The 14,288-nt window shown below is 41.9% G+C and overlaps 1 protein-coding gene across 1 annotated transcript in view; it reads left to right on the forward strand.

The window, feature by feature from the left end:
- The first annotated feature begins 6,451 nt into the window (after positions 1-6,451).
- LOC121537395 (complement C1q-like protein 4) overlaps positions 6,452-14,288 on the forward strand; it is a 35,307-nt gene continuing 27,470 nt past the window's right edge. The window contains exon 1 of the mRNA XM_041845032.1: positions 6,452-7,015. Within this exon, the coding sequence (XP_041700966.1) occupies positions 6,452-7,015 (564 nt within the window). The remainder of the gene's footprint in view (positions 7,016-14,288) is intronic.

The raw sequence follows: 14,288 nt of genomic DNA on the forward strand, positions 1-14,288 counted from the left end.
CGTTCTGCTGCCTGCAACATCCTCCAGCATGACCAGTTTGGCGGTGGGTCAGTCATGGTGTGGGGTGGCATTTATTTGGGGGGTGCACAGCCCTCCATGTGCTCACCAGAGGTAGCCTGACTGCCATTAGGTACCGAGATGAGATCCTCAGACCCCTTGTGAGACCATATGCTGGTGCGGTTGGCCCTGGGTTCCTCCTAATGCAAGACAATGCTAGACCTCATGTGGCTGGAGTGTGTCAGCAGTTCCAGCAAGAGGAAGGCATTGATGCTATGGACTGGCCCGCCCGTTCCACAGACCTGAATCCAATTGTGCACATCTGGGACATCATGTCTCGCTCCATCCACCAACGCCACGTTGCACCACAGACTGTCCAGGAGTTGGCGGATGCTTTAGTCCAGGTCTGGGAGGAGATCCCTCAGGAGACCATCCGCCACCTCATCAGGAGCATGCCCAGGCATTGTAGGGAGGTCATACAGGCACGTGGAGGCCACACACACTACTGAGCCTCATTTTGACTTGTTTTAAGGACATTACATCAAAGTTGGATCAGCCTGTAGTGTGGTTTTCCACTTTAATTTTGAGGGTGACTCCAAATCCAGACCTCCATGGGTTGATACGTTTGATTTCCATTGATAATTTTTGTGTGATTTTGTTGTCAGCACATTCAACTATGTAAAGAAAAAAGTATTTAATAAGATTATTTCATTCATTCAGATCTAGGATGTGTTATTTTAGTGTTCCCTTTATTTTTTTGAGCAGTGTATTGACATTTTCTGGACACAGTCAATTTTACTGCTGTATTCTTTGTAAGTTAGACTACTGAAATCTTTGTAAGTTTCACTACTATATTCTTTGTCCTGATTCTTTCAAGTTCTGAAATTATCTTCAATTAAATCTTAAATGAGCCTTGAATTCTGACAATGGCTGAACACAAAGCACAATGTGATAGCGCATACAACAAAGCACAACACAGACAAATGCAATAAATATTCCATGAGTTATATGACCATAAATAAGTACCTGTTCTTTCGCTTTACACAGAGAGGAGAAAAACAACTGAGCCTAAATCCACGGTGAGAGAGAGAGAGAGATTTATCCTTGTTGCACCACGATATATGAGGCACCTTAAACAAACAATTCAAAATAAGTCTCCCGGCCCTAGCTACAGTAAATTGAATGTCCTGCTCACACCTCTGCTACCTGAAGAGGCAATGGGAGCATGGACGCAAGCTGCTCAATAACGCAAATAAAAGGAAACATTTGCCCAATAAAAATAACAAACATCAGCTAACAAGGACAGGTAAGGGTAGAGCGAGAGAGAGAGAGAGAGAGAGAGAGAGAGAGAGAGAGAGAGAGAGAGAGAGAGAGAGAGAGAGAGAGAGAGAGAGAGAGAGAGAGAGAGAGAGAGAGAGAGAGAGAGAGGAAGGGAGAGAGAGAGAGAGAGAGAGAGAGAGAGAGAGAGAGAGAGAGAGAGAGAGAGAGAGAGGAGAGAGAGAGAGAGAGAGAGAGAGAGAGAGAGAGAGAGAGAGAGAGAGAGAGAGGAAGGGAGAGAGAGAGAGGAAGGGAGAGAGAGAGAGAAAAAATAACCAAAAGAGAGGGAGGGAGATAGGCGGAAGGAGGGAGTGAGAGAGAGAGAGACAGACAGCTCAGAGACATGCACATATTTAAATATTAATCAGCTCAGTAATATTTTAACAGCCACTAAAAATCAAATTCTGACTATATTGCCTGTGACTGCTGGCCATGATGATCTTTCGTCCGGTCGAGGATGAGGCTGCTTCTAGAGCACTGAGGAGTGTTCTATTAGGTTCTATTGTTCTAGTGTTCTAATGGTTTTAATGGCACTGACAGACTGACTAAACCACAAAGTGAGACTGACACACCATTTAAGACAACACATGGATAGGATAGGACAGCACTCGTAAAGTCCTGAAAAAGAAGCCTATGGCGCTCTAGTATCCTACTCCAGCTCAGCCCCACACCCACCCTTTTCCTTCTCTTCACGTTCCCCCAAAACCTAGTTTCACGTTGTCATACTTCATAGACTTTGATATATTCACTCGGCTAAATGCGCAAAAGCTCAACCCTTGATAGGCACCATTTGAGTTTTTTTCTCTCTCTTTCTCTCTGGTGGACTATCTCCCTCGCTCCCTTGACAGTAGTCATATCTAAGGAGAGGGGGAGAGAGAGAGAGAGAGAGAGAGAGAGAGAGAGAGAGAAAGGGAGAGGCGATTGATAACAGAGTCATCATCAATATGTATCCCCCCAGAGCCTCCCACCAGCTCCCACCTCGGCCATTAAACTTTAAACATGCAGATGTGTGATTAAGCCTGTCATGTAGAGAGAGGACTCAACTCTCAGAGGATATGGAACTAAAACCTACATTTAAAACAACTTATTAGAATCATTGAGGGCCATTCCATATACTAAAACCTCAAAGATGATGCATACATGTAAAAAATACAAAATAAATATGAATATGCTCCTACTGTTTTGACCACAACAGTTTAGTAAATTAATTGGGCCATTAAGATGCATTTACTGTAAATGACTATAATTTGAATTATTTGATTTTACTATCTATTATTATATTACTATAATATAGGGAGCGCAAATACAGTGTGTGTGTGTGTGTGTGTGTGTGTGTGTGTGTGTGTGTGTGTGTGTGTGTGTGTGTGTGTAAGAGAAGAAGAACAATTCTCTGGGTGTCTCAGTATCTCTTCCTAATAAGGCCTGATAGCGAGGGAAAGCGACTCACGCAGACAGACGATAATCTACGTGTGTGTGTGTGTGTGTGTGTGTGTGTGTGTGTGTGTGTGTGTGTGTGTGTGTGTGTGTGTGTGTCACGCAGACAATAGTCTAGGGAACATTTTGTGTCTTCTCTCAATTCCTCACCCTTACGTACTACAACAAAAGATCCATTCATTTCCCCATAGGCTGTGGCCAACGAGCCATGGCGGAGTTAGCCTCCGTTAGTGCCTACAAAAAAACGCCATTACTATTGCTCTCTATTTCTTGCAGAATTGTGCCTACTATTTCATGATTTTGCCACAGAAGTCTTACTAAAGGGGAACAACAGGTGGGTTAAGACGTGATGTAGCTGTAGAGAAGCAGTTACAAGCAGGCAAACCTGATAGGTATTTTATAAAACATCCTTTAGCTGTTTATTTCCTTCCTCTCCTCTCATCAGAGTAGGTGAAAATATAACAATTGCCATTCATACCATCTCTTTTGTGTACCTTTGAAAATATATATATTTTTAACACATTTAATTATTTTCTCCCTAGACCCAATTAGACTCAGACCTACAGTATATTTTGTAACAAAGCTTTCAAAATCCTTAGGACAGAGGAGAGAGAGAGAGAGAGAGGCAGAGGGAGTGGGATATTTTTCAAGGCGGTTTGTTGGAAAAAATCAGTTCCTTAAAGTAATGAGGTTTTTACAAACCCGAGGCTGCTTAACAGATACTTGGACTACAACAAGCTAACAAGGGCAAAACAAACAAGTCGTTAGGCTACATTTCTAGCAGGTTCGGGTTGGTTATTTCCGTATTTTCTTGAAATCTATGTTGGACTTTATAGTAGCTTAGCTGTACTGCCCTCAGTCGAAACGGGTCATCAATTGGTCCTCTGTAGCTCAATTGGTAGAGCATGGCACTTGTAATGCTTGTAACGCCAGGGTAGTTGGTTCGATCCCCGGGACCACCCATACGTAAAAATGTATGCACACATGACTGTAAGTCGCTTTGGATAAAAGCGTCTGCTAAATGGCATATTATTTTATTATCACTAGCTTCTATAGCCACAAAGTCATAAACCCCTCCCATTTCTACAATTTATCTTCTTAAAATGTGATTTTAAACCTAACCCTAAACTTAACCACACTGCTAAACATATGCCTAACCCTAACCTTAAATAAAGATAAAAAAGCAAAAAAGTTTTTCCAATTTTGACTTTGTGGCTGTGGAATCTGACTTTGTGACTGTGGAATCTGAATTTGTGGCTTTAGAAGCTGGTGGAAACCGTTGAAAGGGGGAATTACCGTAGAGGTGGTGGTGAGAAAAAGTGATTGCTGTTTCTTTCTCGTCTCTTCCCGGGCATCTCCTGCTTAAAAAGTATGCGCGCCTCTCGGCTATTCATTTGGCACGCTCTCACAGATTGTCTGCAGGAGGATTCGTACCTGGATATACTCGAGTCAAAGACGACTGATGGATAAATCTTCTTGAGTTTAGTTTCACTATAATAGGAAAACAGACAGAGTGAGTAAAATTACTGTGCAATGCATGCTTTTCGTTTTTGTGTGTCGATTTCCAAGATTTATCTTGGAGAGAGACATGTTTTAACAGTGGTGATAAAAACTCATAGAAACACTGTAGGCTACCTATAAACTAATAACAATTAGATACATAAGTATATAATAAATAGCATTACTTGACAATTGGAAATTAATTCAATCCCAATAGAAAATTGAACTTAATTAAATATTCAGGGATTCCTTAGGATGAATATAAAACTACATTTGTCAGATGATTGGATTTTGACCCAGTAAGACCTGATAAACATTTTAAATAATTGCCTAAAAGGACAGAAAAATTAAACCATGTCCTCCATGTAGAAATTCCCAGTTGTTTTAAATTAGAGTGGTCAGTTTCAAACCTCAAGGAGCATTTTATTTTTAACTTGGTAGAGCATGGGTGGAGTAGGCATTGTGGTGCTCATGTGAATTTCCTTTCTTTTTTGGCTTCTGACCAATCCCTACTTCTCACTTAAAACATAGTTTTTTGTTTTTAATTATATTAATGGGACTTGATAATAAAAAGCGCAATCAAGAGATACAGTATATGAATGTATTTGTTTTGTTCTTCATCTTTCCACAGACTTTGTGAGTCCCTGAAGAGAGGAATACACCATAGATCACAAAATAAAGATTTGATTGGTTTCTCGCCCCAGCACCCTCCATCTAGAACTGGACGCCATATAATACTACTACCACCCTATAAACACACAGGACTAAAATGATTCTGACAGGAAGGGAACTCTGAACGCATCGACTTTCTTTTCCCTTCTCTTCCTTCTCTTATTTATTCTCTCAATCATGCCGTATTGAGCGGAGAGACACCTCTATTAGGTGAGAGTCTGTCATTCATAAGGGGAGCCGTTAGAAAAGCAGAAGTATTTTGTTGAATAGACATGTGAATTACTATTTTTTACTGCCGACTACAGTACATAAGTAGCTGAATTGGCACCTGAAGTCGAATCAGCGATCTCTTGGTAAGTTCTGATGACATAAGTTCCCTATTGTACGTTCTCTTGGGCTGGGTTTGGTTTATGTTTGATGCACAGAAAATAGGAGGAATTTGATCAAAGCAAAGACAAGAAAACTCTGGAAGACAAGAGCAGGAAAAAAGGTGAAAAAGAACTAAATTAAATTAACTATGTCAACTACAACATAGCGTTATCTGAACACTGACTGCAGGTTTTAAACTACAACATAGCGTTGTCTGAACACTGACTGCAGGTTTTAAACTACAACATAGCGTTGTCTGAACACTGACTGCAGGTTTTAAACTACAACATAGCGTTGTCTGAACACTGACTGCAGGTTTTAAACTACAACATAGCGTTGTCTGAACACTGACTGCAGGTTTTAAACTACAACATAGCGTTGTCTGAACACTGACTGCAGGTTTTAAACTACAACATAGCATTGTCTGAACACTGACTGCAGGTTTTAAACTACAACATAGCGTTGTCTGAACACTGACTGCAGGTTTTAAACTACAACATAGCGTTGTCTGAACACTGACTGCAGGTTTTAAACTACAACTTAGCGTTGTCTGAACATTGACTGCAGGTTTTAAAATACAACATAGCGTTGTCTGAACACTGACTGCAGATTTTAAACTACAAGATAGCATTGTCTGAACACTGACTGCAGATTTTAAACTACAACATAGCATTGTCTGAACACTGACTGCAGGTTTTAAAAGAATGAAATCCTGCTCCCTCACCATCCCTTTCCCTTCGTCATCCCCCTCTCTCCTGTTGTTCCTCTCTTCCCTTCGTCATCCCCCTCTCTCCTGTTTGTTCCTCTCTTCCCTTCGTCATCCCCCTCTCCCCTGTTGTTCCTCTCTTCTCTTCGTCATCCCCCTCTCTCCTGTTGTTCCTCTCTTCCCTTCGTCATCGATCTCTTCCTTTTCTCTCCCACATTCTACCCATGTTGTCTCAACGGACCCTCTCTCTTGGCTGCTGACACCTGTTGGCCTAGTCTGAGAGCACCACATACATACAGCAACCAAACCTCTCCATACCTGCCTTCCAGTCTTTCATATTCTGTCTATCTATAGTGCACCCTGGCACCCGGTACTATTCCGTCTAAGGGGGAGGAGGATTTTCTGACCCTGGCCGCCTCTCGGTTCAGCCGTCGGAAGCGTGCCATCGGAGCCGCCATGGGCGTGGCCATGGTCCTACTCCTCCTGATCGCCATCCCCCTATTGGTCCACATCACCAAAGGGGGAGGAGCTAACCCAGGAAGTGGCGGCGGGGGGACCCATTATGAGATGCTGGGGAGCTGCAGAATGGTCTGTGACCCGTATAGTACTGCCCAACCAGGCCAGGAGCTGACAGCCATGTCCCCCCAACCGGAATACCCTGGGAGGAAGAAAACGGGGTACCGCGGGGTCCCTGGGATCCCTGGTCCTCCAGGCGCCCGAGGACCCCCTGGGGAATCAGGCAAGCCAGGGCCACAGGGGCCTCCCGGCCCTGGACCTAATGGTTATGTCCCCTCCTTCTACAGCCCCAAGATCGCCTTTTATGCAGGGCTAAGGAAACAGCACGAGGGCAGCGAGGTGTTGAAGTTTGATGATGTGGTGACCAATGTAGGGAACTACTATGAGCCTAGTACTGGGAAGTTCACCTGTCCTCTACCTGGTATCTACTTCTTCACCTACCATGTTCTGATGAGGGGCGGAGACGGGACCAGCATGTGGGCTGACCTGAAGAAGAACGGACAGGTAGGAGAGAGTGTGTGTGTGTGTGTGTGTATATATGTATGTGTTTGTGTGTGTGTCTGTGTGCATGCGTTTGTTCAAACAACACATCTCCATTGACCATCACCTCTGAGCAGTGGTGTAGTGGAGGGTATACGCAGACAGGGTTGTGTAGGTTACTTTCTAAATGTAGTCCGTTACAGTTACTAGTTACCTGTCCAACATTGTAATCAGTAACATCACTTTTGGATTACCCAAACTCAGTAACGTAATCGGACTATTTTCAGTTATTTTGGGATTACTTTTCCCTTAAGAGGCATTAGAAGAAGACAAAAAGGATCCAGCAAATGCATTTGGTGACATCATAGTGATCTCTGTCTTGTGACTCGCTCAGGTGGAACAAACTTACACTTTTTCACAGAGAAAGCAGAAAGGTGTCATAATATAATTTTTTATGCTAACACTGTTCTAAATTAAAAAAGTAATCATCTAGTTTTTCAAAAGTATTTGTAATCTGATTACAATATTTTTGCTTGTACCGTAACTGATTACAGTTACAGTTTAAAAAAAAGATCAGATTACATTTAAATCAGTTACTCCCCAACCCTGTACGCAGGTACAGTGGGGAAAAAAAGTATTTAGTCATCCACCAATTGTGCAAGTTCTCCCACTTAAAAAGATGAGAGAGGCCTGTAATTTTCATCATAGGTACACGTCAACTATGACAGACAAAATGAGAAAAAAACTTCCAGAAAATCACATTGTATGATATTTAATGAATTTATTTGCAAATTATGGTGGAAAATAAGTATTTGGTCAATAACAAAAGTTTCTCAATACTTTGTTATATACCCTTTGTTGGCAATGACACAGGTCAAACGTTTTCTGTAAGTCTTCACAAGGTTTTCACACACTGTTGCTGGTATTTTGGCCCATTCCTCCATGCAGATCTCCTCTAGAGCAGTGATGTTTTGGGGCTGTCGCTGGGCAACACAGACTTTCAACTCCCTCCAAAGATTTTCTATGGGGTTGAGATCTGGAGACTGGCTAGGCCACTCCAGGACCTTGAAATGCTTCTTACGAAGCCACTCCTTCGTTGCCCGGGCGGTGTGTTTGGGATCATTGTCATGCTGAAAGACCCAGCCACGTTCCATCTTCAATGCCCTTGCTGATGGAAGGAGGTTTCCACTCAAAATCTCACGATACATGGCCCCATTCATTCTTTCCTTTACACGGATCAGTCGTCCTGGTCCCTTTGCAGAAAAACAGCCCCAAAGCATGATGTTTCCACCCCCATGCTTCACAGTAGGTATGGTGTTCTTTGGATGCAACTCAGCATTCTTTGTCCTCCAAACACGACGAGTTGAGTTTTTACCAAAAAGTTATATTTTGGTTTCATCTGACCATATGACATTCTCCCAATCCTCTTCTGGATCATCCAAATGCACTCTAGCAAACTTCAGACGGGCCTGGACATGTACTGGCAGGATTTGAGTCCCTGGCGGCGTAGTGTGTTACTGATGGTAGGCTTTGTTACTTTGGTCCCAGCTCTCTGCAGGTCATTCACTAGGTCCCCCCGTGTGGTTCTGGGATTTTTGCTCACCGTTCTTGTGATCATTTTGACCCCACGAGGTGAGATCTTGCGTGGAGCCCCAGATCGAGGGAGATTATCAGTGTTCTTGTATGTCTTCCATTTCCTAATAATTGCTCCCACAGTTGATTTCTTCAAACCAAGCTGCTTACCTATTGCAGATTCAGTCTTCCCAGCCTGGTGCAGGTCTACAATTTTGTTTCTGGTGTCCTTTGACAGCTCTTTGGTCTTGGCCATAGTGGAGTTTGGAGTGTGACTGTTTGAGGTTGTGGACAGGTGTCTATTATACTGATAACAAGTTCAAACAGGTGCCATTAATATAGTTAACGAGTGGAAGACAGAGGAGCCTCTTAAAGAAGAAGTTACAGGTCTGTGAGAGCCAGAAATCTTGCTTGTTTGTAGGTGACCAAATACTTATTTTCCACCATAATTTGCAAATAAATTCATAAAAAATCCTACAATGTGATTTTCTGGATTTTTTTTTCTCAATTTGTCTGTCATAGTTGACGTGTACCTATGATGAAAATTACAGGCCTCTCTCATCTTTTTAAGTGGGAGAACTTGCACAATTGGTGGCTGACTAAATACTTTTTTCCCCCACTGTATATGCCATGTACCCACTTATGTTTCAGTGGGCATTGCATATACTCACTTCTTAATCCCCACAATGCATATAAAAGTATCGTAGTGGAGGTATACGCCGTATCAATTAATAAGGCTGATGGAACGGATCAGAATGTTTAGCTTAAAATGTTGATAAACTATTATTTCTTCACCTTTTCAGTGCAGCGATGTGCACACAGTGGTAGGCCTATGCGCCAATGTTCCAAAAGGCAATTTGCGGGAAAACACTGTTCTACTGCACATGCAAACGGTTTCATGATGGGAACATCGTTAGAAATATAGAAAGAGGGGAGATGCAACAACTATCATGGGTTGCTAATATGACTACGATACCTTTTGGCTACTCGACAGTGAAAGAAAGTTGAAAGAAAACCAATAGAACAGGAGAACGCATAATAGCATAATTGCCTCCACGTTTCTATGGTGGGATTTTGGCTAATGGCTACTTTGAAGCAAGTTAAGACATGCCTCATAATATGAATTAAAGCGTCCAGGTTTCAAACAATTAAGGAACAGGAAAATATAGCAATGCTAATGATAGGCCTAACCATCTTCTGGTAGATGGAAAAGCCTTCCCAAAAACATTCATTAAATGTTAATGTGCTACAAAGTAGTCTATGCTTGCTTGGCAGAATGATATAATGATTATTTGCATGAATCCATGAATCTCATGTGCTACAGAAACACTGCTAACCAAACAACAGTGCTAGGTGCCTGCACTACATTTATTAGATTTTTCCCAGCCCTCAAAAGTGGTCTCCTGATGTGGTTTAACCATATTGTTGTGGACTTCGAACATTGAATTTTATTGTTTTTCAACAACAAAAAAGTGTGACAGAGCGAAAACCTAAATAAATAAAAGACAACAACAACCTGTGAATTTCTGACTCATTTATCTGTTTCAATAGTAGGCCTACTATTAGCCCACTTACACAGTACAGTACAGCTTGGGTTGGCCTGACTGTGAAAGACCAATATACAGTGAGGGAAAAAAGTATTTGATCCCCTGCTGATTTTGTATGTTTACCCACTGACAAAGACATGATCAGTCTATCATTTTAATGGTAGGTTTATTTGAACAGTGAGAGACAGAATAACAATACAAAAATCCAGAAAAACGCATGTCAAAAATGTTATAAATTGATTTGCATTTTAATGAGGGAAATAAGTATTTGACCCCTTTGCAAAACATGACTTAGTACTTGGTGGCAAAACCCTTGTTGGCAATCACAGAGGTCAGACGTTTCTTGTAGTTGGCCACCAGGTTTACACACATCTCAGGAGGGATTTTGTCCCACTCCTCTTTGCAGATCTTCTCCAAGTCATTAAGGTTTCGAGGCTGACGTTTGAAAACTCAAACCTTCAGCTCCCTTCACAGATTTTCTATGGGATTAAGGTCTGGAGACTGGCTAGGCCACTCCAGGACCTTAATGTGCTTCTTCTTGAGCCACTCCTTTGTTGCCTTGGCCGTGTGTTTTTAGTCATTGTCATGCTGGAATACCCATCCACGACCCATTTTCAATGCCCTGGCTGAGGGAAGAAGGTTCTCACCAAGATTTGACGGTACATGGCCCCGTCCATCGTCCCTTTGATGCGGTGAAGTTGTCCTGTCCCCTTAGCAGAAAAACACCCCCAAAGCATAATGTTTCCACCTCCATGTTTGACGGTGAGGATGGTGTTCTTGGGGTCATTCCTCCTCCTCCAAACACGGCGAGTTGAGTTGATGCCAAAGAGCTCGATTTTGGTCTCATCTGACCACAACACTTTCACCCAGTTCTCCTCTGAATCATTCAGATGTTCATTGGCAAACTTCAGACGGGCCTGTATATGTGCTTTCTTGAGCAGGGGGACTTTGCGGGCGCTGCAGGATTTCAGTCCTTCACGGCGTAGTGTGTTACCAATTGTTTTCTTGGTGACTATGGTCCCAGCTGCCTTGAGATCATTGACAAGATCCTCCCGTGTAGTTCTGGGCTGATTCCTCACCGTTCTTATGATCATTGCAACTCCATGAGGTGAGATCTTGCATGGAGCCCCAGGCCGAGGGAGATTGACAGTTCTTTTGTGTTTCTTCCATTTGCGAACAATCGCACCAACTGTTGTCACCTTCTCACCAAGCTGCTTGGCGATGGTCTTGTAGCCTATTCCAGCCTTGTGTAGGTCTACAATCTTGTCCCTGACATCCTTGGAGAGCTCTTTGGTCTTGGCCATAGTGGAGAATTTGGAATCTGATTGATTGATTGCTTCTGTGGACAGGTGTCTTTTATACAGGTAACAAGCTGAGATTAGGAGCACTCCCCTTAAGAGTGTGCTCCTAATCTCAGCTCATTACCTGTATAAAAGACACCTGGGAGACAGAAATCTTCCTGATTGAGAGGGGGTCAAATACTTATTTCCCTCATTAAAATGCAAATCAATTTATAACATTTTTGACATGCGTTTTTCTGGATTTTGTTGTTGTTATTCTCTCTCTCACTGTTCAAATAAACCTACCATTAAAATTATAGACTGATCATTTCTTTGTCAGTGGGCAAACGTACAAAATCAGCAGGGGATCAAATACTTTTCTCCAGTATGCACCACTACACCACCGCCTCTTATTCTCACTTTTACCTTTGCTTTACAACATTGGTCACTTTTAATTCACGTCACATTCCTCTGTATCTATGGGCCGTAGCAACACGGCAGCAAAATATAGAACTAAGAAAATATTATCCATCATTAAAGAGAAGTGATGCTTTACACTTTAAAATCACAGCCACTAATTTGCATTTCCACCAGTCATAGACAAATGGCGAGTGGCAGTATGCTGCCATCGGTCGTTGCCAAAGGAAAGTTTAATTAGTAGATATTATACACCAGGACTGTGCCCCAAATGGCACCCTATTCCCTACATAGTGCACTACTTTTGACCAAAGCCTTATGGGCCCTGCCCTGGTGTAAAGTAGTGCACTATAAAGAGAATAGGGTGCCATTTGGGACACAGGTTGTCACCTCAGATAGATACTGTAGATAAATAATGAAAGCGAAACTGACAGGCCACTCATCTCTCGTTCCCTCGTTCTCTTTCCCCTGGTACTAATTAAAGACAGAGGGGCTGATGAGGAGAAGAGGAAAATAAAAGGTGTAGGATAAATCACAGAGCTTTAATTTGAGGACTCTAACACAACTATGTTTTCATCTTAATTCATCAGTCACCACACTGACACATTCAATGTACCATTCAGTTCTCCGTGTGTCTTTCTGAGGCGTTGGGATGAAGCGGAAGTCAAATTTTAGTTGGACCTTGTGTACAATTGATTAATAAGGTGATCTTAATCTTCATCTTTAAATGTGTCCTAAGCATGTATTTGTGTTTAGAAAAATCAGAAAGAGGTAACACACTATATTTAAGATACCTACCTGGCTTCTGCTTTATGTCCTCCTATATTGTCATTCCAGTCATCTCATCATGCCATTAAATCATTCATAACTCTTAGATTAGATCCCCTGAAACAACTTTCCCACATACCCCCACTTCCCCCTCTACCTCCATCTCCTTCATCTACCACCCTCTATCCCCAAATGCCCCACTTCCCTCGACCCCCCCACCTGAGATAATTTTTCCAGTTGACTTCAACGATCTTCATGTACATCTGGATCTGTTTCCCCAAGACAGTTGTTTTAGACATGTATTTTGCTTACTTTGGTATCAGGAACTAGTGGTGTCTGTTAATGTCAGATGCTCGGTTAGGTTCTGCAGGTTGCTGGCAAGTCTATTGGCCAAAGGTGTAGTGTCGTCTTAATCTGATCACTCTTTTGTTGCAGAGAATTTTCCAGGAAATGTAGGTGAGCTTTGTGATTTACATAAATTCACTGAAAACCCGCACACACAGTTATAGTCCAAACCTTGGGGGAGGGCGGTTCTACTAAGCTAATATATGGAATTGTTTGAAGATGGTCATACCATGGATAATTTAGCTATTTGATTTAGAATTTTAGGATGAAACATTGAATTTGTCCTTACTGCTATTAGCACATAGAAACGCATTGAATGACACATTCATACATGGCAAAACAAAATAAATCAAAACGACTTATATTTTGAAGTGTCTGTCCTATATCTGAGAGAAAGTTTGGACACACCTACTCATTCAAGGGTTTTTCTTTATTTTGTACTATTTTCTACATTGTAGAATAATAGTGAAGACACCAAAACTATGAAATAATACATATGGAATCATGTAGTAATCAAAAAAGTGTTAAACAAATCAAAATATATTTTATATTTAAGATTCTTCAAAGTAGCCACCCTTTGCCTTGATGACAGCTTTGCACGCTCTTGGCATTCTCTCAACCAGCTTCATGAGGTAGTCACCTGGAATGCATTTCAATTAACAGGTATACCTTCTTAAAAGTTAATTTGTGGATACAGAAGATAACCCTATTTGGTAAAAGACCAAGTCCATATTATGGCAAGAACAGCTCAAATAAGCAAAGAGAAATGACAGTCCATCATTACTTTAAGATATGAAGGTCAGTCGATACGGAATATTTCAAGAACTTTGAAAGTTTCTTCAAGTGCAGTCGCAAAAACCATCAAGCGCTATGATGAAACTGGCTCTCATGATGACCGCCACAGGAATGGAAGACCAAAGAGTTACCTCTGCTGCAGAGGATAAATTCATTAGAGTTACAGCTCAAATAAATGCTTCACAGAGTTCAAGTAACAGACACATCTCAACATCAACTGTTCGGAGAAGACTGTGTGAATCAGGCCTTCATAGTCAAATTGCTGCAAAGAAACCACTACTAAAGGACACCAATAAGAGACTTGCTTGGGCCAAGAAACATGAGCAATGGACATTAGACCAGTGGAAATTTGTCTTTTGGACTTGAGTCCAAATTGGAGATTTTTGGTTCCAACCGCCGTGCCTTTGTGAGACGCGGTGTGGGCAAATGGATGATCTCCGCATGTGTATTTCCCACTGTAAAGCATGGAGGAAGAGGTGTTATGGTGTGGGGGTGCTTTGCTGGTGACACTGTCTGTGATTTATTTAGAATTTAGAATCTGGTTTGGGTTTAGTGGGACTATCATTTGTTTTC

This window comes from Coregonus clupeaformis, chromosome 24 (assembly GCF_020615455.1).
Source record: "Coregonus clupeaformis isolate EN_2021a chromosome 24, ASM2061545v1, whole genome shotgun sequence".
Classification (NCBI taxonomy): Eukaryota; Metazoa; Chordata; class Actinopteri; order Salmoniformes; family Salmonidae; genus Coregonus; species Coregonus clupeaformis.